Here is a 27,660-nt window from a genome sequence, read left to right on the forward strand (position 1 = left end):
GCGGAGGCCTTCAGGTCATTGATTAACAGGAAAGAAGAAGATGGAAAACGAGACGACTCGATAAAAAACTGGTATTCAATCTCACTGAATGTGTTTTTACATCACATCCTAAGACAGTTTGATTAAAAGAATAAACATTTATATAGATGCCTGTATGTATGCCTGCTTATATTTTGAGTCTTTCTTTTAAAAGCATATTCATTATTTCAAACTCAGCGCAAATGAACGACATGAACACATGAATATAACACATTTACATGACTTTTACTAAACTTTGGTAAATTTATTTTTTCAAGGACTTTTCCAAGCCTGGAAATAACCATTTTAAAATTATTTTCCAGGTTTTCCATGACCGTAAGAACCCTGTACAAAAATGCCGTATTCCTCATTGGAGGAAGACCATCTCCTTTTGCTCCCTCAGATTCCCATGCGAGCTAATCTCTGTGGTTCATTGGATGAAGAGCGGTGCATCACAGAGACGTTTAGCGGGGCATCTTGCCTGAGCGTAGGCTCCGTAGGCTCCGAACTGCAGGGCCATGGGGTTGAAGATGCCCATCTGACCGGCCATCTGCTGCATGCGGCGGATGGTGCGCTCCTTATCCGTGTCGGCGAACTTCACCACCAGACTGGATGAGGCGCCCTGTGCACCGACCCAACCGCCCACCCACACATGCACACACAAACACGCCACAAAGAACATGATCGTGAATACAGATACGCGCAACATAAGCTTCCATCAGCACTGGTGCACACATGCTCTCCTGCCAAGGCTGGAGTTGGCACCCATTGCCTTGAAATAGTGAGGAGGGGTCATATGCAAAGGACGAATTCCCTTACTGGGATTAATAAAGTATAGCTTAACTCAACTTTAAGAAGGTAATTAAGCTCTTTGTGACTCATTTCTCTCCGTGACTCACATAAATCTACATGCTCACACACACAGTTAGGATGTACTCACAGGCATCGTCTGGCTGCCGTGTAGTGCACTGATGGCTGCCTGAGCTTCAGCATGAGAGGAGTATTTTACAAACGCACAGCCTAGAGAGAGAGAGAGAGAGAGAGAGAGGGAGGGAGGGAGGGAGAGAGGGAGGGAATGGCAAAGGGGAAAAAACAGGCAGTGAGAACAAAAGAGAAAAGTTCGCTGTAAAGTATATCATACAGTATCACCGCAAAAACATTGCCAGGAACAAGACAACAAGACAACGTTTCCGGGGTGAGTTTCCTACGCGGCAACAAACAAACCCCTCGGTGCTGAGGAGGGCTGCGTCAGGGCTAAACACGCCACTCTGACACCATTAACAACTTTGGGATCCTCTGATGGGGCTTAAAATGACACAGCATTGTGGTGTCACTTACTATTGACAAGCCCCCGTTGATGAATTTGAATGATCAAGTTCCCAGTAATTATTGAGCTAAAGCCCACTTAGCCGAGTAAGCTGGCTGATGAGGCCTCGCTAATGGAGCTTCATGGAGGAATCAGAATGATCAAGCCCGCTGTAATCATCGGGCTTAGTTATCATCGGGCCTCATTGATTGGCCGCTAAGCCCACTGATGAACTTCATGCAGTGAACTTGTGTAAGCGCTCTGACAACATTTCCAAAAAGGACAGTTTTTCTGGCATGCCATGAAGTCAGGTGGTTAATAAGGAGGTCGCCTTGGGTCGACTCGCGAGGTTAATGGGGTTCGTCTGTAAAGAGTTGATGGTTCATATCTCTCGTCCCTGTGGGCGAAACCTTCAGATGGCATTTCCTGCAGAAATGTACAGGACGGACAGTATTCTTTTACGTAATGACTGTGCAATAAACCCGCTTTGACATCGCTCAACATGGAGTGTTTAAGGAGAACTTTGCAAAGTCACCAACTTTGAAAGGCCAAATCATTTCTGTGCAGTAGCGTGTGAAAGGAGTCTGCCGGCTCAAAGTTATAAACAACCATGAACTCACCTTTGCTGTTTCCGTCGGGACCTCGGAGGATGGTGCATTCCTCGATGCCGCCGAAGGACTCAAAAAGGCGCCGCACGTCATCTTCTGACTGTTGCTTGTTGAGCATGCCCACAAAGAGCTTTCTGTCTTCTAAAAGGAATAGGTCACGATCAGAGGATCAGAGATGCCTTTTGATATCCGACGCTATGTTCACTGAAATTGCAGCGTTCCTTTACCCCTCTGTGCTTGCATCTAGAAAAAAAGCCTTGTGCGATACAACAGATTGTGTATGTTCTCCAAGGAAACATATGTTATCCCCCCATTTAGTCGCACATCCTTCCGTCTCAATTGGGCTTAAATGTAGCTATTGGCTCGAAGCTATTTGCTTAACCGCAAACTCTTAATGAGTATGCTTATTCTAAACAAGGGGTTCGTGGTCATATGTAGGCGCTCTGCTTCATTTGGGAACCATCAGCAGTGCAATAACAATAGAATAACAATTAAAAAAATGTTCATAACAAGTCGGTGACAGATGCCAATAATTATATTAGATAACAACATGTAGAATTAGAAATTTGTCAACTGTAGTGACACATCTCAGAAGCGCTCCTCGCTCCGGCCCATTCAGTGCTGCTTGCTGAGCACTGTCTGGGACTGTATGGGAAAACATGTTTTTTTTCTGCATCCATTTACTAATATGATCCCCCCGTGATTACATTACAGATGTGTCGGGGATGCTCTGGTCACAGGTGCACACAGTGCAGCGTCTACATCCCACATGTAGTGCGGTAAACGTGTCTGTAACCATGTGCCGATCTCTTTGCGACAGGAAATATTGCTCCTGGCTCCGACTTCACCAACAATCAGACTGAGCTACCAACCCGGCGGCCTCGCAGTCGTGGAGGAGCTCAGCGTGTGAGATGAGTGGCTCATATTGGGCTCCATTCTTCACGAGGGCACCGTGAGTGAATGTTGTGGTTACCCAAATCCTCCATGTAGTTTCAGGAAAACAGAAAAGAAACGCTCTGGCTTTTTGTTATTTCTTCAAACCAATCACAATCGTCTTGGGCGGCACTCAGTAAATGAAGCAGTGTTGGTGCCCTTGCAAAGTATTTAGGGATGGGGGGGGCAATAGACGGCCAATTGCAGATTTATACACAAATATGATATCTACTAACAATGGCTTGTGTGACAACCCATGGGTCTGACTTATCAGACTAATCAGCCAGGTTTAGTACATCATGTATTACTGTGAGGCGTTAGACAGACAGGTGAGCCTGTCCTCAGGTCAGAACATCATACAAGTTAATGGCAGTCTAAGTTTGGTTCAGCTATTCTGTCCAGGGGGCTCTGTGTACATGTGACAACACATTTAGTTGTTATTATTATTATTATTAAATATGCATCGCAGACAGGATGCTGGAGCCTGCTGCACAATAATGAGGCAGCAAGTTCCACTGTGGAACAAATGAGATAAAAATAAATGTGAACTAACAGAAATAACTATGCATGAGTCAAAGGTGAAGCTGAATCCAGAAGACAATTACATAAATGAGGGGTTGCATGGGAGGCCGGCCTGGAAGCGCTGTACATGTTGGTGGTGAACACTTTCAAAATAAGATGCCCACCTTCTACACATTAGGAAATCATTAGGACTTGATCATGCTGCTCAACACATAGCAACCACTATTTTTCACATAGCAACTGCTGTCCTCTTCTTTTCATTTGGTGAAAGTGTGGACGAAGAGCAACACATAACCTCCCTCACCCAGATTTATTTTTCTTCAAGAAGCAAACTTTGTATGCTGTCAAAAAGAATTGCAGGATGACAAATCATACACAAATTCTGTATGTATGGGTTTGAATAAAATATAGCCAGACTGAGGTCCAGCGTCAGTTCATTATTCACCTTGACAGCGTGAGTTGAGTCACCGGATGAGTGTTTGAGGGGAAAGTGTGAGGCAGACGGTGGAAGTGTGTGAGAGCTCAACAGCAGCAGATGTTTCGGCGGCGAGGCCGTCTGCTTTTACGTTGCACGCAATCCCAGCTTTGTAGAAATGGATGTATATGTTGGGGAATTAATGAGCCTCAGTGCAATTGCCTCTGAATGTGCTCTGTAAATGAACACGTGTGGTTATCTGTGTGTGTGTGTGTGTGTGTGTGTGTAAGGGTCCGTTCCCCACTGCTGTGCGTGTCAGGGCGTCCTTGCAGAGTCAACAAGACTAATCTGCGCTCTGGCCTTGCACCGAGGGGGGGGGGGGGGGGGCGGCTGTTTACAAGAGTGCACACCAGGGGGGAGGACACACACACACACACACACACACACACACACACAGATCTTGAAATGTTTGGCCCCCCACCTTCTAACACATACACACATAGCCATACACACCTCATTGTTGGATAAAGCCTATTGTTCCCCAGGGAAGACACCAATAAACATAACATCTTTCTTTAGGAAGGGACTACACACACACACACACACACACACACACACACACACACACACACACACACACACACACACACACACACGTATGTTAATGACTCCCTGATTTCCCTTTACTGTAATATTTAGTAGGCAGCTGGAGTATTTCTAAGAATCATAAAATGTATTACTATGGAATTTCATTATTTATTTCTGCTGCAGAACAGAAGTATTCTTTTGCATGAGTAGTATTCCTACCTCCCGGACATTATCAATTAGACACTGGTGGTGAAGGACTTTTGGGGTACTCATATTTTGCTTGTGTATTTACATTTTATGCTGCTTTATACTTTTATACACTGTATTTCAGAGGGAATATTGTACTGTTGTATATATTTTTATACAGATTTCAGTAGCTTCTTTCAGATTACGGTTTTATATTAATACATGTATGATAAGCTTCTAAAATGCAATGCATTGCTTCTTTTAAAATGTGGGTGACTGCACCTCAGTGTGTGTGTGTGTGTGTGTGTGTGTGTGTGTGTGTTCCATACCCATAAACATTAGGGACTCAGAAGCGTTGCAGTGTTTAAAGCCAGCCTTAAGCTTTGGTTAAAGTCTGTGTCACCACCAATAATTGCCTTGAATGCATTATGTTTATCATACTGATTCTATTTATAATCTCACACTGAAGCGGCTTTACGGTTTGAGCTCCTTTATGTTGTGTGTTTGTTGTTCAGTGTGGTTGCCAGTCGGCTAAATGTGGTGCAATGAGCGGTTCCTGAAACGTTACGTCAATTACTGTTACGTGTGTGCTGTCCCTGCAAAAATAAACAATGAAATAGATAACAAATGTAAATGCACTGAATAATTATTTCACAAAGAGTATAGAGATAAGCTTCTAGAGGTATGGCCGGCCTGCATTGCCCTCACTTTGCTTCCTCGCCTCCTTCCCTCCCGCTCCATCAATCACACTCAGAGCGCCACCAAACCAAATGGAAGGAGAGGATGTCGCACTATCTCTCTTCTGCTCCTGAAAGTTTCCCCCCCTCTTTTACAGGCGTACCTCTTCCTCAGCCCTTATGTTTCTCTCTGCTCATCCACTTTGAACTCCTTTCATGCTCTATTTCCCCCCCTCCCTCTTTTCCCCCTCTTTCTTGCGACTGAAGAATTGCTCTAGTGCCAATTATACCAACAACTGCAAAGTTACACTCCAGCCAAAAACGGTCAAACTGCATCAATCTTCTCTCGTACAGTCCATTGATTGATGTCAGAAGCAGATCACTGCATGTCTAGACATAGAAAATGTGCTTTGTGCTGTCTTAGCTGTCGATACAAGACGCCACACATAAAAATAGCCTGACTAGACTTCCCCTTCCATTCACACGGATCTGCCTTCGTTTGGCTGCGGCCGACTTGTCGAATCGGACTCGCTTTGCGGACGACGGCGTTATTACAAGGTGTTTGACAAGAGGAAGTGTCCCGCTTCCCCCTCCGGCGCGGCGTGGCGCGCATGTTCCCGCGTGTGCGTGGCATGTACAAGCGTCAGTGCGTCAGTGCGTATGATGAAACTCAGAGAAAGGAGCTCGGGGGCGGCGGCAGCCAGGAGGAACGCTGTTTACATGATGCGTGGTGAGCACTGGAGGGTCCGGCCTGCGTCGAGGTACAGGGCATCGTCTAATGGGACAGATAATGCTGAGGCTGATGCGCACAGGCGGCATGTTTGTGGGGCTTAGAACAAAGGGAAGGGAGCTAGGAGAGGAAGAAAGGAAAGGGCATACAGTACCTCCTCGACTCTCGCTGTCTGCTGGCTTCACCTGGATCGGTCTGTTCATCTGTTGACCGAGAGAGAGAGAGAGGACAAAGAGAAGAAGACAACCAGTTAGCATCATGTTATTGCACATGCTTCTATCCCTCCCCCACCCAAAAAAAAGTTTTTTCGAATCACTCAGCCAAATTGCGGGTAAAGTGTATTGAAAATCTCCAAAGCTGTAGCACTTATAGCCATTGGGGGAATAGTTGGTTGGGAATATGGGTTGGAAATATTATTTGATGTGAGATGAAAGGAGAGAGAAGGGTTGGAAAGGGGGATAAGCAGAGGGATGAAGGGAACGATGGAAAGAGGGATGGAGGATGGTGGAGAGGTAACTCTGGGTTGTCCTCTCTGTGGGCGGACGACGACGACGACGACGATATAACGGGCTGCTGCATGTTTACACACACACTTACAGCAAAATCAAGCCGTACACGCAGAATACACACGGTGTGTGTGGCACACGACAGAATCCTCTCTCTCTTCACACACAAGCGCTCGTCTGTCCCCCAGTGAGACCTTTCCTCGCTGTGTCCGCCGAGGCCCTCCTTTCATTTCACTCCTGCCTGTCAAAGCTTCCCTCTCCGCCTCACCACACTGCTAAACGCTCGCCGCCAATCAATTTTTAATAATGCCAATCGCCACGCTGCCAGGAGGAATGGAAGGAAGGGAGGAGGGGAGAAAGCTGAGGATGAAAGGGGAGGAGGGAAAAGGTCAAGGTTCTGTGTGATGCAGCATCAGTGTTTTGCTAAATGTCATTAAATCTTTTCTTCAGAGTTTGCTGATACAGTCATCATCTTAATGAATCTCGGGGCTTTCAGATGATTCACCAAAGGCGCAAACCTTTGAGCGCGGGGGACGCCATGTCACGGCGCAAACACAATTAACGCCCGGACCTTCACCCTTTCCCAGCGCTTTTCCACCGCTAATATTAAATCACATCATTCTCCATAACACTTATTTAAAATGGAGTTGCCCGTTCCTTCCTCTCCCTCGTCTCCTCCCTCTCTTTGACAGCCACGAGAACCCTACTAATGTTTTTAATGTGCTGCGATGCATTATTTATCAGACTGGCTGTTGATCTGGAAAAAGGATGAGAGGGGATTAAGGAATTGGGGAACGGGAAAGAAAAAAGGTGTTAAAATGAGTGAAAGAGAGACAGAAGGATGTGAATAAAAGCGGTGCTGAATAGGAAAGAGGGAGATTTAAGGAGGAGGGAAACCAAACGGGGCGAGGAAGAAGAGAGACTGATTAAAAAAATGGTAAAATCCAAACAAAAATACAAGTGGGGGTGTTTGAGAGGAAATGTGGTGATGAAAAAGGAAGATGGGGGAGGAATGAGGAAAAGAGGACATCGGAGGAGATGAGGACATAGATCAGAGTGCGGGACAAGGTCAGCCCACTGCTCCCAAGGGGCCTATAAGCTTGCATACATATGAGTGCTTTCACCTCGACCCATACAAATGGTCTGGCCTTAATTTGACCTAATTGTGTTGCACCTCCACTGGTTTTACAAGCGCGCTCACAGTATTACAGCCGGACCCTCTCAGGTTACGACGGTTCATTTGCCTGCTCCGAAATCCTCTCTGCACTGGCATTTTTGCGCCTTCAATTGTTTGCGTTTACTTTATGTTGTGCTTCAAATGAAAAAAAAGACGTTCCCCAGAATTATTCAGATTTTTAATTTGTAGTCTCTTTGACGAAGACAAATATCAGCAACACTTTCCCCCCTAAATTGTAAAGATAATTAATGTTCTGCACACATCTATAATCCATGAGTCATTTTATTAATGGCAATATTTTTTTTAATATGTAGCACATCTTAAAAGTAATGCTGAAATAATATATAAATATGGGATAAAATAAACATAAAAGACCTCAAAAATAGAAATGTCTAAACCTGCCCCTATTTCTGATGTTAACACTTTGCCTCATAACTATTATTTTAGCTCAAAACTTTACCTCTGTGATTCTTGATTGTTTTAATATTCAACACGTACATTTAGAAACCTATAAACGAACTTCACAGATAACTGTTATCAGCCAGTCTCTTCATTTGTGGCCGCTGGTCCAGCCGCAGGACGTCTCCTCATACATTTCTAGATACAGTACAAAACAATGTAAAGTGATTAAACCATTGTTTTCTTTTGTCATTGAACGCTGAGTGGAGATTCATGGGCTCCCTATCAGTGGTTTCCATTATCCCGGGCCCATAAACTGCTTCAAGGTCAGTTTTATCATCCTGCTCATAATAGTGTGAGTTAGCACCAGCCCACTGGACAACCGATCCCAAAACAGTTGTTAAAGCCAGACGCTGACTAGCACGGATAGCTCCCCCAGGATGTGTGTGCTGGTGTTAGCCAAAGCCAGATGGCATCATTGAGCAGCAGAAGCAAAACTACACATAGACAACGCATGAAGCTCTCCAGCCTGAAGCCAGCGTGGAAAAAGACACACAAAAAGACACAGAGATGCAAACGTATAGAAACACACAAGTGGGTCGGCGTACATGGCTAGACATGCGCGCTTGGCTCATGCACAAAACGTGCAAAACCACAAATAGGACATGCATAGAAACATACAACACACACACACACACACACACACACACACACACACACACACACACACACACACACAAACAATGCATATGTAAATGTATCCTTGTGAGCCGACATGTTCAGTAAATTGGCTCATCTCTCAGCTAATACTCCGCATGTAGCGCGCCTTTTTCTCTCCAGCCTTGTGAACGCGGTCGCCTATTCATCCACGCATATGCCTATTAAAACACTACACACACGTGCTCCGACACACACACACACACACACACACACACACGGGGGCTTAACTCCATTGTTGCTGAAAGTCCACCTCAGCAACCTCGTGTTAGAGTGGCCTTGGTGTACCACATGATCGACAGCTCAAAAAGAACTGCGGCTACACAAATGCACGGCACACACACACCCACACACACACGCACATATCCTTGCTACACTCCTCTGTTGATTATGTAACTCAATGACAGTGCTCTGCCTCAGTGCTGCCATAGATTCCCTGCTAACTAGAAGCTGAGGGAATACATGGTCTGCATGCAGCCTGCGCTGTACCGAACTGGTGAGTCATTCCTCTGAATCAGTCTCGTACAGGCTGAATGTTTAGCGAGGCCCACAAGATTAGCACAAGACAGTGTGTGGACTATAGTTTGAGATATTGGATTCTGCCTTGAAACAGGGCAAAATTGAAGTCCTGGTATTGATTCCACTGCGTTCCAACCACAGGAATTAAGTTACAAAAACACTGTTACGATAGCAACTCTATGTGATTTATATCCGCTTCTAATACAGTTTTTTACAAGTTGCTCAAGACAGCGCCAGCGACCGAAACCACACAAACGAATGCATGCGGCCGCAGTAGTTCGCAGTCACTCGCGCTCCCGTCATCGTCTGAGAAAAGGAATATTGAAAGTATGCTCTACGAAACTCTGGAGAGGAGGCAGGATTTTCTCATTTTCGCCCTCGTCTAGCAGATGTGTTTTGGAGAGAGAGAGAGAGAGTGGAGCGGTGCAGGCCAGGTCATTTCATTATCACAGTGAGAAAGCACTCCATGAAACTCCACCAGGGAGCGAGGAAGGCTGCCTTCATAATACACCTCTATTTTACATTCTGCAGCTAAAGGCCCTTTCTGCCTTTTACGTCATTCCGTCTCCGTCCCGTTTGGATCGAGGTGTTTGGTTTCTCTTTTGCTTTCTGTTCATCCGTGTATATTTACGGATTCCTAATTGTACTGCGGACCAGCTCCAGATGTTGAGATGCTCTGCCACGGGGTATACGCGTAACCAAACTCTGGTATTCGTCAACTGAACCACTGGCACTCGACCTCGACCTGCTTTCCCAGAGTATCTCCGCATGCACAACACTCCTCGTGGGATGGAAACATGCCAATGGAAACATTAGCGGAACAAATATGGCTGTAATCCTGAGATGCTTTTGGGAAACCGGACGGGGGGGGGGGGGGGGGGGGGGGGGGGGGGGAAATCCCCTCAGTGGCAAGATTAGCTAGGAAAAAAACCTAGAAACATTTAGCACGCATGTAATAGATTTCACCAGTGGTCTCAAAGAGGACAACCTATTTCAAAAGTATTGATTTCACATTAATTCGCAGAAGCATTACACTGCCATGGAATACTCCCTGTATTTCCATCAGGGCTCCTACTCTACAGTACATGTAAAACTTTCAGTTTATTGACTTTTGCAACCTCTCGAGGCCCAGAAGTATTTTACAACATCTGTAGCAAAAGGGCAGCTCACAACCTTCCAGCGCCATTACCGCTGCAGACGGCACCGAGAAGTGCCGTAATGCGGCTAATGGAACTGGAATCAGCTCGTGTGAGGAGGGAAGTTATTTTTCCCATGGCACACGTTGTGTTCATCTGGAGCAGAATCCAGGTCAGTCAGTCAAAAGGCATCGCCTCCGCTCACACTCTGGGACGCTCTTCCAGAGCGAAGAGGCTAATCTCGGTAACAAGGGTTTGTTTTGTTTCCCCCAGCCGGCAAGTCGCTCAGCAGACGCAGCTAGAGAAGCCTGGTTGTATATATATATATATATATATATATATATATATATATATATATATATATCGTACACATATAGGATTACGGTTGGGAATTTACTCAACGTAGCCAATGCTAACGACATGCAAACTCATGTCCTATTCGGCGATGCTGAATAGGACATGAGGTGCAGTTTAAAATATATTTCTCCAACCAGTGGAGGAAGAAGAACTTTTACCTCAGTAAAGGTGGCAATACTCAAGTGCAGAAACACTCTTGCATTCAAATTTTACTGAACTATTAGTTTCAAAATGAGGAAGTGCTCATTTTCTAGAATAAAAAGGAAAAATTGCATCCTGTTTAACAATAATATTTGGGTCAGTTTAGCAGCGGTGGTTGAAGAGCCACTTGGATTCCCATCAGGTTTATTCTCCACTAATGTCCACAGGTCTGAGTCAGTCTGCTGCCTCTTTCCTCACCCTGTATTATGGGATATCCAAACACCAAGTCTCTGTTTTGATCTTGAAGTGAGAGATCAACGTCTGTGTGTGAGGGTAAAGAGTCTATAAAGCAAAACATCCCAATCTCTTTCCCTTTGTTGCCTTCTCTTCTGCTTCATCCCGTCTCATCTTTACAGACAAACAGCGGTGGGCAATCTGTACCGCGTCAGATCGAGGATGAGCAGAGTATTCTCTGACAACGGGATGGCTCGGCCCAGTTGTTTGGGCTGGGATTGAGCGCCATGCTGCAGTCAGAACTGAGTGGATGGGGGCGAAATAAACATACGGGGGAAAAAAAGCATCCAGATGAATTATGAATTGGCACAGTCTGTGCTTCCTTTGGCTGTTACATCGCACATTGAGGTGGTTAGTAGGACAGCGTGGCTGCAGTGTGCATTATGGCAAATGAGACACTGGCTCTCATTCATCTATTTCTTTATGCTCAAAATAATGCAAGATGAAGTGCTGCACCAAAACTTGCTCTGAACAATTACTTGCATGCAAAAGGGATTTATTACACTCACATTTTCTGCTGAAATGGGTTTTGATGGCGGAGGTTAAAAGACACTTATAAAAAGGAAACTGATCTATTTGAACGGCAGAAGTTGCACGGTAAGCGACCTCACATCCCCGTTAGAGCAACTGTGTGAATGAACAATGCCATCGGCGTTTCTTTATGCCGCTGCTCGCCTCGCGGTGCTGCGGTCCCCGTAGTGCTGCGGTCCCCGTAGTGCTGCGGTCCCCGTAATGCTGCGGTCCCCGTAGTGCTGCGGTCCCCGTAATGCTGAGGTCCCCGCAATGCTGCAGTCCCCGTAATGCCGTAATGCTGCGGTCCCCGTAATGCTGCGGTCCCCGTAATGCTGCGGTCCCCGTAATGCTGAGGTCCCCGTAATGCTGCAGTCCCCGTCATGCCATAATGCTGCGGTCCCCGTAATGCTGCGGTCCCCGTAATGCTGCGGTCCCCGTAGGGCCTACCGACATCACAACGCCTCCACAAAGGCACATGAAAGGGAAACAGATCACTGGAGGAGTCAAACCCCCCTGTCCAAGCCTCTGATCATTGCGGATTCCTTCATCAATATGGCTTTTACACACACACACACACACACACACACACACACACACACACACACACACACACACACACTCATCCAATTCGGAATCATCCGAGAGCGAGGACGATCATTCCTGACCTTGGGAGCAGCATTATGTGGAAATATAATCTCAATTTATTCTCTTTCGCTTCCTGATTGCATTTCTTTGGCACGCAAACTAAAGCTCTGAAAACACTTTCTCCAACTTTTCCGAGGACGTGTTGTTAGAAAGAGAGTTACAGAACACAGACATGTTAAAAGCTGCAAGTTATCACAACCCCCCCTCCCCCCTCCACACACACTCCTCCTCCACTCCTTTTCTCATTTGCCTGCAGTTGGATGGGAGAACAGCAAAGCTTTTCTCACATCCATTGTTTGATCCGTTTCACACCAGCCCACCTCTTCTTTATCTCCTCCTGTTTCCTCCTTCTTTCACTGGCAGGCAGCCTGCACACCGGCGGTAAGGGGACGGCTGAATGAGAGGTTAAAATGCAAATGTAGCTCTCTTCCTGTTTTCCTTTCTATTCCTGTTCCACATTTTATTACCCCCCCCCGTTCTTCCTCCTCCTCTTCTGTACAAATGCATTGAGGAATAGAGTAAACGTGTGAAAACTATTTTTTCCACAGTGAGTTAGTGCCAAAAACTGTATTTCCCCCAGATTCCCCTCCACCTCTTCAGAGCTCCACCTGGATAAGAATCGATGTGGAATGAGAGCAGACGGGATTCACGCTTCCAGCGAACACTTTAATAGGAATCGACGGTTGAGAATTCTGTTGTCACACCGTAACTGGATAGAAAAAGCACATCATCCGCACCCCCAAATGATTTTACCCTGTCAAAACCTGTTATAGCTTCACACCTTCCTGTGACACACACACACACACACACACACACTCGTGTGCCAATGAGATGCGCACACACAGACGTATGCATGTCTGTCTTCTTCTCACGTTGATACGAACACATGAAACGTGTCAAATATTACATTTTGAGCGTGTTCGTGACACATCTCACGCAATCTTTTGTGAGCCTTGAACACAGATCGATTATCACCACAGCTTGATCCATCACAACAAGAGGCGTCGCTAATAGAGGACAGTGAGAAATACACACAAACACACACACACACACGCTCACACACAACACAACCCCTTGCGATAGTTACATAATTAGACGTACAGCACCTTAGCAATCAAAAAGTCTGGCGTTGCCATGGGGACTATAGCTTTGACTATAAAAAGAAAGGATCTATACGTGGAGGCGGTTGAGGGCGGAGGTGCGGAGCGAAGCAGCGAGAGAAAGAAAGAGGAGAATGAAAAAGTGTGAGAAAAATTGGTGTGAGAGAAGTGAAGGTGTCGCCGAGGGGCCGAGCAGCTCTCACGGTTCACGTGCGTGCGCCGTGCACGTGTTGATTAGAGGTGCTCAAAGCAGCGCCGCGTGCACCGTGTGTGTGTGTGTGTGTGTGTGTGTGTGTCTGTGTGTGCGTACGCCGGCTCCTTGTGTGCGGCGGAAGCTTGCGGGAGGAAGAAAAAAATGACAAGGACAAAATGTGATAGAGTTGGTTAGCAAGTGAGAGGAAGAGAAAGGAAAAAGAGAAAGCTAACTAGAGAAAGTGTAGAGGACAATTTTCAGCCCCCCCCCCCCTCTAAGCTTACTGCATTGCCTGGGCTTTGCAGCATATAGGGAAGATTAGGCCAGACGAGAAAGCCATAAATTCTACTTTTCTCTTTCCAGAGGTGAACATAAATCATAGCTGGTACTGGCGTGCCATCACTGGGTTTTTGCTTTTCACTTATCTAATGAATAAAAAAAAAAAGAGGAGGAGGAGGAAGAAAAAAAAACAAGCTCAAAAGCTGTCCTATTCTGAATGAGGCCGCCTGCTTTCACTTCCATCCCAGCACAACTTTTGTCCTCTTCTCCAGCCATCACTGAGGTACAGAGACGATGAGTGGGCTTCCCATAATTGGGAGTATTCATGAGCTGCATATCGCTGGACTGTGTGTGTGTGTGTGTGTGTGTGTGTGTGTGTGTGTGTGTGTGTGTGTGTGTGTGAAGAAGAGAGTGAGAGCTGACTTGAAAGGCCTGTGCATATGAAAGATACCTTACAGCATATGCAAATGTAAATATAGACACAAATAGCAGCATAGGCAAACACACCATGAATGCACTGAGCGAGGAAATGCAACCTCTTGTGTTACGCAGAGAAATGTGCACATGCCCGCCCACACACACACACACACACACACACACACACACACGCTCGCTCTCTTGTTTCTGTCTCATAAGGTTAAGGGGTGAGGAGATGGTGTTGTAATGAGCTGTCACTCACAATGTATTGGAGAGAGGTAGGTAGAGACTCAGTGATGAAACATCAAAATAAAATGTATATAGAAAGAAAAGATGAAAACAGAGTCAGTGAGAAGCTACAGATTGAAAATATGCCAACTAATACTTAGTCGGCTGCATCATTGATGTGAGCGAGTAAAGTTAAGAAAACATGCTTTTGTGCGATGAAGTTATTTTGTCACCCAGCATGCATGAAATAGTGATTTTATTAAAGTGACCATGTCAGCAGAGCGAAGTTCATGTTCAATCAGCTGAAAAATATGTAGGATTGAAACTCAATCGTCAGTTTGGTGGTGATTACGGAAAGAACAGAGATTTAAAGGGACAGTCCGACATTCTGTGACATTTTGTCGTTTTATGCTTCTTAGTTTTTGCTCGGGTTGAACAGATGAGCTGTAACATGTTCAGTCTTTAGGCTTCTTTAGCTAACCGTCTGCAAGAGAGAAAATACAAGTATTTCACAAAATGTTGCACTATTGCAATCACCAGCTGTGACCCTCTCTGCTTACCAGATGTGGGCTATGTTCGATGTTTTTTTTTATTGCTGACCAAAATAGGAGGAAGAAGAAAATAGTCTTCCTATTAGGTGATTCAGTGTGGGAGTAGATCTTTACTACCTGAAGACATTCGCCTGGATGCACTTCATTTAAAAACAAAACACAAAGTAGCTGCCTGACTGCACTTCAAAGCTTCTCACAACTCTGGAAAGTGACATTGACAACTATTTGAATTTCCTCATGCGCGTTATAAAGTAATCTACGCTGTCACATATTCAGTTGGCCGATAATGTTGCATTGCATTGTGGGATAAGTTGATCCAGGTTGAACTCTGTGTTCTGCAGGTGTCAATGCAGTGCTAATTTGAAGTGAATTTAGTTGTGGATGATAGGACTGGACATTTTGTCATGCGGGGCTAATGTCGCTCTGGACACGGCCTGAGCGAGGATGCTGTCTGAGTGGAGGGGAAAAGAGGAGAGGGACGGAAAGAGAGAGGGGGGAAAAGGAGAGGGACGGAAAGAGAGAGGGAAAAAGAGGAGAGCAGAAAGAGTGAGAGAGAGGAAAGCATGTCTGCGCTGTCCAACTAAAACCCTGCAAGGGTTTCTCTGCGACACCTAACCTCCATCCTCTGCTCCCTCCAAACGAGATGACGGGAGGGTGGAAGACACACACACACACACACACCCTTACTCTTGCATGCATATTTCCATCAAATAATCACTCATTCCACACTCCCTGGCTGATAAAATATAGAAAAGGCAGGAAGAGAGTGTCGGGAACAGAGCAGATCGAGGGAGGAGAGAGGAGTAAGAGTGGAGGATGAGGAGGAGGAGGAGGAGGAAGAAGAAGGAAGTGATACAGTCAAATCTGCCTGTTAGGCTCCGCCAAAGAAACAACAGGGAGTTTTTCAGTGAGACAGCTCTGGCTCCCAGCGAGAGCCCAGGTGGGCGATGTGAATGTTCTCTCACTCCCACACACTTAAGAGTCAAAAATATGCACATGCACGTGATGGAGTATACACACGCAGAATACACATTTGCACATGCGAGCGCCGATGTTTGCATGTAGTGTACCAGCCTGCCTACGCTCACACACACACACACGAGTGTCAACAAGAAAACACACTCAGGGCAGAAAGGAAGACGCTTTTGTCTCAGTCAACTTCAAGAACGCCACGGCCAAAATGTCAATCTATCTCTCATCTTTGTCTTTTATTACTCTCATTCATTTTTTAGATTCACCCTGAGGGCTTCTGCTGTTCGGTGTCCTGTAATAATGCCAAACGTTTGCCCAATCGGCATTTCCACATCCAGGACAAAGCCAAGAGAAGACTAAAAAAGAAGAGAGCTTGAATTGAAGATGAAAGTGAATGTGTAGCCCTGAAAACTAAATTGGTTGCACTATGAAACGTTAATTCGCTATATTTTCTCTCGCGGTCTCAATATCTCTCTTTGTTTTTTACGGCCTTTCTTCCTTCATATAGGTTTCACTTGTCAGTCGCCTCTGTTTCTTTCCTCCTGCAAAACTGAGGGTTTGACTGAGGATAAGAGAAAGAGTTGAGAAACTAAGTGTGAGAGAGTTTTAAGTAGCAGCACCCGGCTCGTTCCTGGGGGAAGTGAGAAAGAGGGGGAGGAGAGGGGAATACGATTTCATTATTAATGGAGGAAAAGTTCCTTCAAATTGAACCCATAAAGTATCTCTGCTGCCTTTGCTTTGGAACAGAGGGAGACTGGGACAGGAAGATGAGGGGAGGAGCTCTGCATGAAGAAGTGGGGGAAGAAAATGGCAGGAGAACATTGTCAAGACTTTACTTTTGTTGTTTCTTTGCCATTGCCTGGTTTACTTTGGTCATGTTTATTGTCTACAAGAGGTGAGCAGGAAGCTCTAAAGCAACACGATGCACCTTTGTTTTAACAGTAGCTGCCTTCAGCCACCGGTCATGTGAGACCAAGTGAGGCTGCAGCAGCAAAACCTCTCAGTGTACCGAAAGGAGCAGGAGATATTTCATCACTGTTCATTTGTAAGAGGAAGATTACGTTAATTTGTCTCGCAAAATGACGTCTTACTTTTAAAGTGTCCGTATTCCCCATGGTTCCTCATCACTGAGTTAATGTAACTATCCCCCCACTGCATGGCACAGAGCTTCTGCTCACATGCCATGCTCCCTTGGTATTAATTTAAGTATATGCTTTGATGTATTTTGCAGGAATGGTGCCAAAACACAGCAGTTTTTCATCTTCCTCTCATCTTGTGAAACAGACCCCTTTACATCTGGTACTAAATGACTCAAATGAACTTGGAGTTTCTCCAAACTGAGCTTAGCCACATGAAAGTGCACGTGTAGACGCACCCAAGATTCACCAGAGGAGGTGATCCGGCCACGTCTGGGATCTATTCCACCATAATGATGCATCAGTGTACCGTAAAAGTCGGGTTACACGGCGCTACTACCTTCGGCCAGTGTCCCCGTTTGCTCCCCGCTGTAGCCAGCTGGCGCTCATGCTAGTTCCCCTGCTAGCTCTCCGCTAACTTCCGCTAGCTCCCCGACAACCACCGAAGGTAGTGGGAGCCCCGGCTCGAGACCCGACTCGGCAGAGGGGACGCGGGCAGTAGCAGCAGCAGCGGGGAGCTAGCAGCTAGTTAGCGCTGCTCCTAACTTGCTACAGCGGGACACTGACCGGAGGTAGGAGCGGCTTGTAACCCGACTTTTACGATAAATTCAATGTTGCTTAAAATTTGAATACATTTACATATAGCAACCATAAATGCAGGAAGTGAGATGTTTTAATTTGTGCATCCCTTTTTTATTGAAACAGATCTAAACTGTCTGCAGCTCACGCCACTGATAGTATCAGTAATATCTTGTTACGTGAGCCATCATAATTACAACTTTCCACGCATTTGAATAGGTTTGCACTTTCCAGATAGAAAGTTGTCACGCAGGAAAATGTATGAGGGAGAGGGCAGACTCGGCTTCACTGAGATGCATTTCATGAATAGCATCCCGACATCAAGGAGACACGCGGCACAACGGGTGCTTTGGTTGTGAGTGCTGAAATCCAGAGTTACATCTCCAGCATGTTAGGGGACCACTTCCAATTGTCAGACCTCCACCTTTAACATCCAACCACTCTGAAAACTTCCCTGGGGACATCCCATATGTCAGGGGAAATGCTTTACGTTGTATGAGCTAAAGTTAAAGTGCTTATGCAACTCTGCGGTGAAGCGGCCTTTATTTTCATTACCTGTCAGGATAGGTATTATGTCATTCTTATGACAGCGCTGGCCAATATGTCAGCCTCTTTAGGCTGAGTGCATCCATCTGTGTTACTATATATCTGACTGTAATATCTTGCTGGCCGTTGGCCAACTGATTCTGGGTCTGCCAGGGCTGTATCTCAGCGTATCTCTGCAGCTGCCTCCACTACCCTCACCGCCTCCATGCGCCTACACATATTGGACATAGTGATCGGGAAGCAGAAGCAGACAACTTTTTACATCCTTTAAAATCCATTTGTACACCGCCAAGAATTTCAGTGACGACCAGAATCCAAATGTGCACGTTTGTACTTGCAGTGGTTACAGAGAAACATTTAGCAAGAAGAAATCCATAGATATCCAAGATAATACTCTTATGGAGCAGTGCCGAGGAATGCTGAAGCGGAATGACTGATTTCATGTGATGGTTTCTCCCCTGCAGCGTTAAGAGGGCCCACTGGCCCCTGGGAGCCGCCTGTCACAACTAGAGAAACTCCTGCTGGGGCCACTCTGTTGAGGTTTTCAGCCGGCTCCCAGGGGGTCCCCACCACCATTTACCCGTTGAAACAAAAATCAATGGCTTAATGATCCAAAACAGGAAATAGAATGAGAAAAAAGAAAGTCCCTAAAACAACAAAATGTCTTTTGGCAAAGGACATTCTGTCCTGGGCCTTCATTTGTTTGTTTGTGTGTGTGTGTGTGTTGAAAGAAATATGCTGGGATTGTAAGTGAGTGTGTATGTGTGTGTGTGTGTGTGTGTGTGTGTGTTCATGCACGCGCAGCTTTGAGAGAGTGAGCTTACCCTAGCTTAGTAGCGCAAAACATATTGATTTATTGATTGCCTGTTTCACCCCCTCCCCATCTCCCTCTCTCTCTCCCTCTCTCTCTCTCTCTCTCTCTCTCTCTCTCTCTCTCTCTCTCTCTCTCTCTCTCTCTCTCTCTCTCTCTCTGCCTGCTATCGAGGCTCCGGGGATTGGAGACTGCAGCGGGGACTGAAAAAGGGCCGTGACGTTGGGAGATGGAAGAGGAGAGAGAGTCAGGGAGGGAGAGAGGGAGACAGGAAGCGAGGGAGGGCTGCCCCATCGGAGAGTTGATCCAGCAGCCTTTTAACCAAGGCTCCTACATCATTCAGATTTATGAACTAAGGTCACGACCAAATCAAAACCTTGACCTATCTGCGAGGATGCCGATTTATAAGCACCTTGTAGTGGGGAGTGGTGGGGACTTGGCAGGAGCTAGTATTCCTCTCCTTGGCCCTGGCTTCCTTGTGCAGGGAGCTGGATCAGGGCTAGGGGAGAGGCTGGCTGTAATTTGTGATTAGCAGACAGCTTGTGCTTTATGATCTACTACCTCCGGCCGGTGCAAGTCCCAGTTCAAGAGAGCCGGCGTCCCACGCCGTGTACAGCAAGGCCTGCTGTCTCCCTGGAGCACAGCCGGCTGGAGGAGGTCAAGTTCCCGTTCCAACCCTGTGCATCAGTATCTTTTCAATGTGCTTTGTCACATTGATTAACAGTGTTTAGATGGTAACCTACAAATTATGAAAAAATTACAAAGAACTCTTTCAACACTGGCTGCCGATGACCTGTCCTCATCTTTCGACTCAACTATTCGAGGTCAATGCCGAACCTTAACCGTCTCCCGAGAGTTCTTCTTAAATAGCGGGGTACCATCTAGACGCCGATCAAGCGCAGCTGAATAGCTTCAAATAACCCGCTAAGCATCGCCACAAAGAATCCCTGACACGTAATGACACTTAATGGGAGCTTATCTGCAAAGGCTCAGGATGGGGAAATGGCATCAAGTGCACTGTGCAGCGAACAGAAACATGTGTCACCATCGATTTGTACGCCCTCCAGTTGCTTATGACTCATGGGAGATGCTTATGACAAGCATCCCCCATGTTAGCGCCGCCATGTCCCTTCCTAAACCTCGTCTCCCCATAAATTATGGACAGGATGAAATACGAGTCCCCGTTCGACAGCCCTTGGTTTCCCGCTCCCAGGGAGACCCGGCACGAGGAAGAGTTTGCTGCTTTTCTTTTTTGTTGTCTCTCAGAACTACAACAAGGGATGCAAAGGAGTGAATTGCCTCAAAGACGTTAAAAAACACGGAATAATAATAAAGAAGAAATCCACGAGGAGAGAAAGTGCAAAGTCACAGAGAGACGGAGGGAGACGAGCAGATATTTCCACTTCGCCCTCACCAGTTGCCTCCTGGTTGTTATGACAACATCTTATCCCGGGGCCGGTGCTGGTCGGCTCCCCTGGAGGCAGCTGGGAAATCAGGTAAGGGAGGGCCACAGGGGCCGAGGCCGTTCTATTCTTAAATACACAGCATCAGGCAAATGCAATTACAAACCCGAGGAGGGCCAGAGTCTAATCTAATAAAGTGGAGGTGGTCCGCGTGGTGAAAGCCTTCCGCTCGCCTGAGACGGCACGGCCAGACCCGGACCCCCGCCATGCGACGAGACTAGATATATGATATATATATATATATATATATATATATATATATATATATATATATATAGAGAGAGAGAGAGAGAGAGAGAGAGAGAGAGAGAGCGCACAGCAAGAACACTCATTTCATCTTAAGTTCAAACCCGCGGACTGGAGCAGTTCCTGAGTGATCTGTTGATCGACTGGAACCGAACTTTACAAAACAGGGTTCATACACATCCTGACCAATGGGTTTCATGACTTTTCCATGACTTTAAACCAAATTTCCATGACCAAACATTTAGTAAAGTCTGGGTGTGAACATGAAAAAGTGAGTAAATGTAGTATTTAAACTAACAATGAGAATACAAAGCATACAGTAAATAAACATTTATATAGATGCCTGTATGTATGCCTGCTTATATTCTGAGTCTTTCTTTTAAAAGCATATTCATTATTTCAAACTCAGCGTAAATGAACGACATGAACACATGAATATAACATATTTACATGACTTTTACTAAACTATAGGGATTTTATTTTTTCCAAGGACTTTTCCAGGCCTGGAAATAACCATTTTAAAACTCCATGACTTTTCCAGGTTTTCCATGACCGTAAGAACCCTGAAAGACAGTCTACATATTGGCTCAGGTCTGGCTCCTCCATGTCATCATTTAATTGTCGGAAACGTTTTGTGCATAGGAAACCCTTTGAATCAAAATCAAGCCACAAAATGTTCACAAATTCAGAGGCTCCACTTTGAAACACGGCTCCTGCAGGCTGGCGTGTTCCTGAGATGGGGAGAGCAAACCAAACCTGTCCACTCGGAGAGGCTCGAGTCCGATTGAGTCTCGGACGTCAGCCGACTCACTCACATTACAAATGAGAGCATCTGATGATGTCGACCGCGGCCAAATTCCTCTAATTAAAATCCCAGTGGCTGAAAACACTGCAATACTACGTGTCTTTGCCCTTATTAGAGAAACCTGGAGAGAAAGGTTAATAGCACAGCGCTCTGGGATACAAGTACTGCTGTAATCCAATTAACTGTACTGTATTATACATATATGACACATGTGTGACAACCCTTTGCATTACTCTTACCCCCATATCGCCTTCTTGTTACACCTCAAAAACTTCCCCTTACATCTGCTCTGCTTTAAGTAAGTGTGAAGAGATTTATGTTCTTCCCATCGCTCGATAAAATCAAAGAGCTGAGAATACTCCCTCCTGGAGAAAGACAACTTTTCTGCAATTTCTCATCCGGGCTGCAGTAGTTCGGCGCACACTCACGTCGACCGACAGAATGAAAATGAATTATGATGTAAATAAATCATTCGTTGGGGGTGACGTCTAATTTGGAGTAATTTAGCTTCAGTTTAACAACCACAAGGGTTGAGAGTAAAACTGGTGTGAATGAAATTGAAATAATTCGTCTTTATCGCCACAATAATTACAGTATACTACTTTTACCCAGAAAGGAATGTTTTACCCTTCAACGCTGGTCATGTCAGCTTCCTATATGAATGCAATAACAGCGTTCCTGGCTAATATAAAACACACATCGCATAGAGAAGCGACTGATTATATTGAACTGTTGACCTGCACAAGGGACCGGAAGAAAACCAACACATTACTCCCTTTCTCCTTGGTCTCTGCCGGAAGCCGCTTCAACACATTAATACACTGTTATCTGGTTGGTCCACACAGGATTTGGGCATCGATGTGAAACAATTATTTCAGGCTGTTTCTGGCCGCTAACGTTGAACAATCAGTGAACTTTGTGTTGAGTTAGAAGGTTAAATGCCAATCAGAAATGCCCATCCTGCATTGACGGATCAACAGACGCAACATTCTCTTTGCACCTTGTTTCAAATGTATTTAACCAACAAGTAGCCCACATCACATGTAGTCAATCAAATGTACCTCTCCTATTTCATGCATTGGACAGGGTCAAATCATGAGAAAAGAACATGATACGGTTGTGGACTCACATAGAGGGACATAACTCTGAGGTCAATGATGATGATGATGCACAAGGTGAGTCTTTGAGTGAACCTCCCTCCATGACTGCAGTGCTTTTAGAGTGTAACACTTAATGCAGACGCTCCTCAGGGCTACCAGTTACCTGACTAAATACAAGGTTCCCAGTAGTCTCTAACTGGTGACCAGTGAGGTGCAGATCCAGATTGATAGAAACCCTCTGACTGAGGTTTAACATGCACCCTTATGGGTCGGAGGAGTTTTTCCATTTGTCTCTTCAGATGCACACATGGAGCCTTCAGCCTTCTACACGTACACATCACCGTCCAGTTGACCGGACATTTACTGAATACCTTGTGGGTCGCTTGTGAGTAGAGATGAGTCGGACCAGTGTTTTTCAACCTTTTTTGTAGCTACATTGTAGCATAATACAGCATTTAAGGTAGGTAATTATTGCGCTACCTACTGGCATGGAAGAGTATTTCATCACTAGGCCAGACCGCAGGCTCAGACGCTCAACAATGGCAAATTATTAGGGGCAACTAAATAATGTTTTTTTGGACCGATTAAGTGAAATTGGACATTTTTCCACGCGGCACACACAGTGGTTGAAAATCACTGAGTTAGACTATAGTCCATAATGTTGCACTTCTTTATAATCACAGCTATGACACACATGAACCTGTAAGGACCTTGTTGGGTCCCGAGTGATGCCGCCACACACCGTCCCTCCTGCCTGCCATGCATTGTGTATGGACCCTTTCACCTGCGAGTTCCCAGAGTTAAGTACAACACACACAGTAGCTTAATTATTTGCACAGAGACTCAGGGACCAACCGGTACTCATGCGCTGGAATAATACAATCTGAGGTTTTCTGTGTATCTCAATGTTTTCACACACAGACATTAAGGCTGCAGTTACCTTAGGGTGAGGATGTTTGTATGTTAAAGTCACCGGTGTGCAGATACATACAGCACTTCTTATTTTGTAAAGATAGGACAATGAGGGCTGAATAACTGAGAACATTTGTAATTTACCTACAAAGCAAAAATGTCTCCACATTTAAAACATGCTAGATGAATTAAATCAACGGCTTTGCCTCTGTAGGAGTGATGAGCGCTGCATGTTATTTCACGTTGACATTAGTTTGAGCCTCATTTGAATCAGGGGATTTTAATAAAGACTACAAGCACTGCATGAGCCATAGCTGAAGGACAGCGAGGAGAACAGGAGCCAAAAGCAGAGAGGAGGTGCACAGAGAGCTGAGGCTGACATGAGATGAGACATTCGTGGTAATAAATGGGAGAAAAACAAAGGGACGCTGTTCTTTCCCCCAGATAAAGGAAAGCTGCATTAGGACTCAGCTGAGGTTACTTTGAATACATTTTGACATATAGCATTTTACATTTCACATTCATGTTTTTCTGTCTTCCTCAAAGTGAATCAAAGGAGCACGCGAACTCAAAAGACCCGACAATGGGGAATTCTTGATGGTCTCCCATCCGATGATGTGTTTAAAATACGCCACCTCTATCGTGACATCTTCCAGCGCCTCCTAATTTCGATTAAAAAGGAAGGAAACAAGTAATCCGAGCCAATCTGCACACAGGAGGCCAAACAGCCAAAGAGCTCCCAACATGTGGGCCAGAGGAATCTGCTCTCTTGGAACCTTGCCTGGACAAACAAGAGCGTAAGCTTGTAAGGTCTGTGCATCAACACGCCTGCCACCAGCCAGGACTCTGCTCCGGAACACATGTAGGCTTTGGCAAGGCCGGAGGAAATTTAGCATAATATGATATTGAAGCTCCCACCTTTCTGTACATGGAGTTACAGAAGCGAGCGGAACAGAGGCGGGTGGGACGTCGTTAAAGCTAACTAATAAAATAACAATTTAGTGAAGGGTTGACGCTCCTGTCCAATCAACTCAGGCCACTAAATACTCCGACCGGGACGGTCCCGGTCCTCCAGGTCTCCACACACAGAGCCCTGAAGGACGGGCTCAGGGTTTCTCCTATCCTTCTCACCTGTCCTCCCCTGCTCCTCTGTTCCTCTCCTCTCGTCCCCCTCCGCTCCACCTCTCCACTAGCTCTTCCCTCTGCTAATGAGCAGGGTAATTACGGTTGGCCCGGGCCAAAGGGAGAGGAAGAGGAGGAGGAGGAGGAGAGAAGGAGGCCCTGCCTCGTCTAGCCAAGTGCTCCAGATAGCTTTAGTTTTCTCCTCTTCTCTGCTTCCCTCTCTGACACATAGCCCTACGCTTAATTAAACATGCCTCAGAGGGACGAGAGAGAGAGAGAGAGAGAGAGAGAGAGAGAGAGAGGGAGAGGGTGAGTTCTTGTTGGTAAATAGTTAGAGGTAGGGAGAGAAAAAAGTGAGGGTGATGCAAATGCAGAGAGAGAGGCCGATAAGAAGCTGCTGATGGAGTGTGAGAGATGGGGAGTTGGGGAGGGGGAGGGAAAAGGTTTGGAGATATGGAGGGGAGGGTGGGGGGAGAGAGATGAAGATGAGGACATCTTCAGTAGAAAAAAACAAGTGAGGCTTGATGGAGACAAAAAGGAATTAAAGACCTGGGGAGAGCGAGGGGAATGGGATTACTATAAAATATGAAAATAATAGCAAAGAGGCTCCCAAGAGAGGGTGGAGTACCCGATCCACAGAATCCAGGAGTGAAAATGGCGGCACTCAGACCGCACGATATGAAAGTGTGAGACCCAAAAAAGACACGCTCTGGTCTACGTTTTGTTCACCCTCTGCGGCTTTAGAATATCAAAATGTGAAATGTATGGAATATAATTTCTTTATAATTCAAAATCCATTTCTTCCACAGAGGATATTTAGGTATTTCGCCCCCACAGCAACCAGTGAGACGCCAGCCGTGTCTTCACGAGTACAAAAATGGCCAAAACACACCTTTAATTAAGAGAATGAGTGACAACATGCTGCGGACTCATGCCAATTAGTGAGCTTTTCTGTTGTGAATAATAAACTAGGCTAATAACGACACAATTATGAATGTGTAATCACATTAAGGGGACATGGAGACTGGTTTCAACCTGGTAATGATGACATGCAATTAGAGCGCAACTGTTATCTTCAGGATCATATCAATAATTCATCAGCACACGCATTTTGTGTTTCCGAAAGATGACAGCAAATGATTAATAAGTGGATACATGTGTTGTCTATCTGTTCTCCAAATGCTGATGGTCGATGCCACGTAATTGGACAGAACCGTTCCTGCGGTTTTGGGAAGAACTGAGAGACTTAGTAGAGAAAAAAGTTTATTTAGGTGAATATCAGTTGCCAGGAAGTTGTTGATACCGATCTGTCTGACAGTTAAAGTCAAAGAAAAGCAGATTCAGGAAAAAAGGATCCCTTTGTGTCTTCAGAAAATGAAAATACACATATCTCTCCTCCCAGAAAACAGACATTATCATATAGTTCTTTGAAGAATATAAAAATAGAGCAAAATGTAGGCATTGAACGAAAACCGAAGAGGTATGAAAGCGATGTATGAAATTGTCACACTCAGCTGGATCCCCAGTTGTGACCGCACAGCGCCAGATACTCTGTCAGCCTCCATTTAAAGAGATTTATTCACCATCTTTATGCTCCCAGGGTTATGTAAGTTTATCTTCTAAAACCAACCACAGATGACGAGTCAAGTCATGTCGTTTGGGGGGGAAAATGATTCTCTGCTAAGGCCTCAGGTATAAAATAAAGGAAAATAACAACAATCAAAGAGCTGTGCATTCACTCCCACATGTAAAAAGTAATTGTCAGCGTACACAGGGATGTGAAAACAACTTTAGCAAAGTTTAATTAAAGAGTGGGAGCATTGTCGTCAAGAGTCAACTGACGTCTCAACATCTGGACGCAGCTACGAGCCTCATCGGTGAAAGAGAGACGAGCAAAAGAAAGAGACGAGCACTTCCAGGTCCTCAGCATTGCACGGAAAAACAAAAAAGCCAGGAAGGGGATGGAGAGAGCGAGCAGCTGGAGACTAGCAGGGCCTGCCTTACTCACTGCAAGTGACTTTGGAGTGCATTGTACTCTAAAACTTTAATGAATACAGCCCTTGAGTCATGATGTAATGAGATCAAGAGCAGAAAAATAACCGAGATCCCAGAGGGGCGGAAAATAAATGCAGTGTCATTATTGTTGACTCAGCACCTATTGAGTAAACACTCCAGAATCATCACATCTATCTGCACATAGTTATAACTCACTGTTAAATGACTACCATGCATGTACGACTGTCTGCACACAGCTATCAGAGCTATGCTAGAAAGAAGCACAGAGCAGGATGACGTGCAGACCTCCATCTATCAGATGTGACTGATTATGAGAATAAGAATAAGATGAGGATATTTAATTAAGAAAACATCTGTTCTGTTTTCCTGTTTGCTTGAAAAGCACATTCAAGCAGAGACAGCTATGAAGATAATACACCTGTGATTGACGTATGTCACCCAGCCACCTTCACTGAAGCTCATCGGTAAGGTCGCAAAACGGTGAAATGCACAGTAGTATATACCGTAAAAGTCGGGTTACAAGCCGCTTCTACCTCCGGTGGGTGTCCCCGTTGTAGCTAGCTAGCACTGCTGCTAGCTCCCCTATGTAGCAAGCTAGCACTGCTGCTACTGCTACTGCCCGAGTCAGGTGTTGATCCGGGGCTTGTCCGCTACCTTCAGTGGTTGTCAGAGCACTAGCAGAGCGCCATCGGGAGCGCTAGCGGAAGCGCTAGCAGGAGCGCTAGCTGGCTACAGCTGGGAGCTAACGGGGACACTGACCGAAGGTAGTAGCGGCTTGTAACCCGACATTTACGGTA

At 45.6% G+C, this 27,660-nt stretch overlaps 1 protein-coding gene across 5 annotated transcripts in view; it reads right to left on the reverse strand.

Moving 5' to 3' along the window:
- Positions 1-27,660, reverse strand: part of celf4 (CUGBP, Elav-like family member 4) — a gene marked incomplete at both ends in the record, with an annotated part of 73,064 nt that overhangs the window by 6,850 nt on the left and 38,554 nt on the right. For 3 of the 5 annotated variants that reach the window (XM_079218517.1, XM_079218513.1, XM_079218516.1), the window contains 4 exons: positions 497-640; positions 959-1,038; positions 1,945-2,073; positions 6,138-6,186. In XM_079218517.1, the coding sequence (XP_079074643.1) occupies positions 497-640; positions 959-1,038; positions 1,945-2,073; positions 6,138-6,186 (402 nt within the window). The remainder of the gene's footprint in view (positions 1-496; positions 641-958; positions 1,039-1,944; positions 2,074-6,137; positions 6,187-27,660) is intronic. The other 2 variants (XM_079218515.1, XM_079218514.1) reach the window with 2 other exon arrangements.

Source organism: Taurulus bubalis, assembly GCF_910589615.1.
Source record: "Taurulus bubalis genome assembly, chromosome: 5".
NCBI classification, from domain to species: domain Eukaryota; kingdom Metazoa; phylum Chordata; class Actinopteri; order Perciformes; family Cottidae; genus Taurulus; species Taurulus bubalis.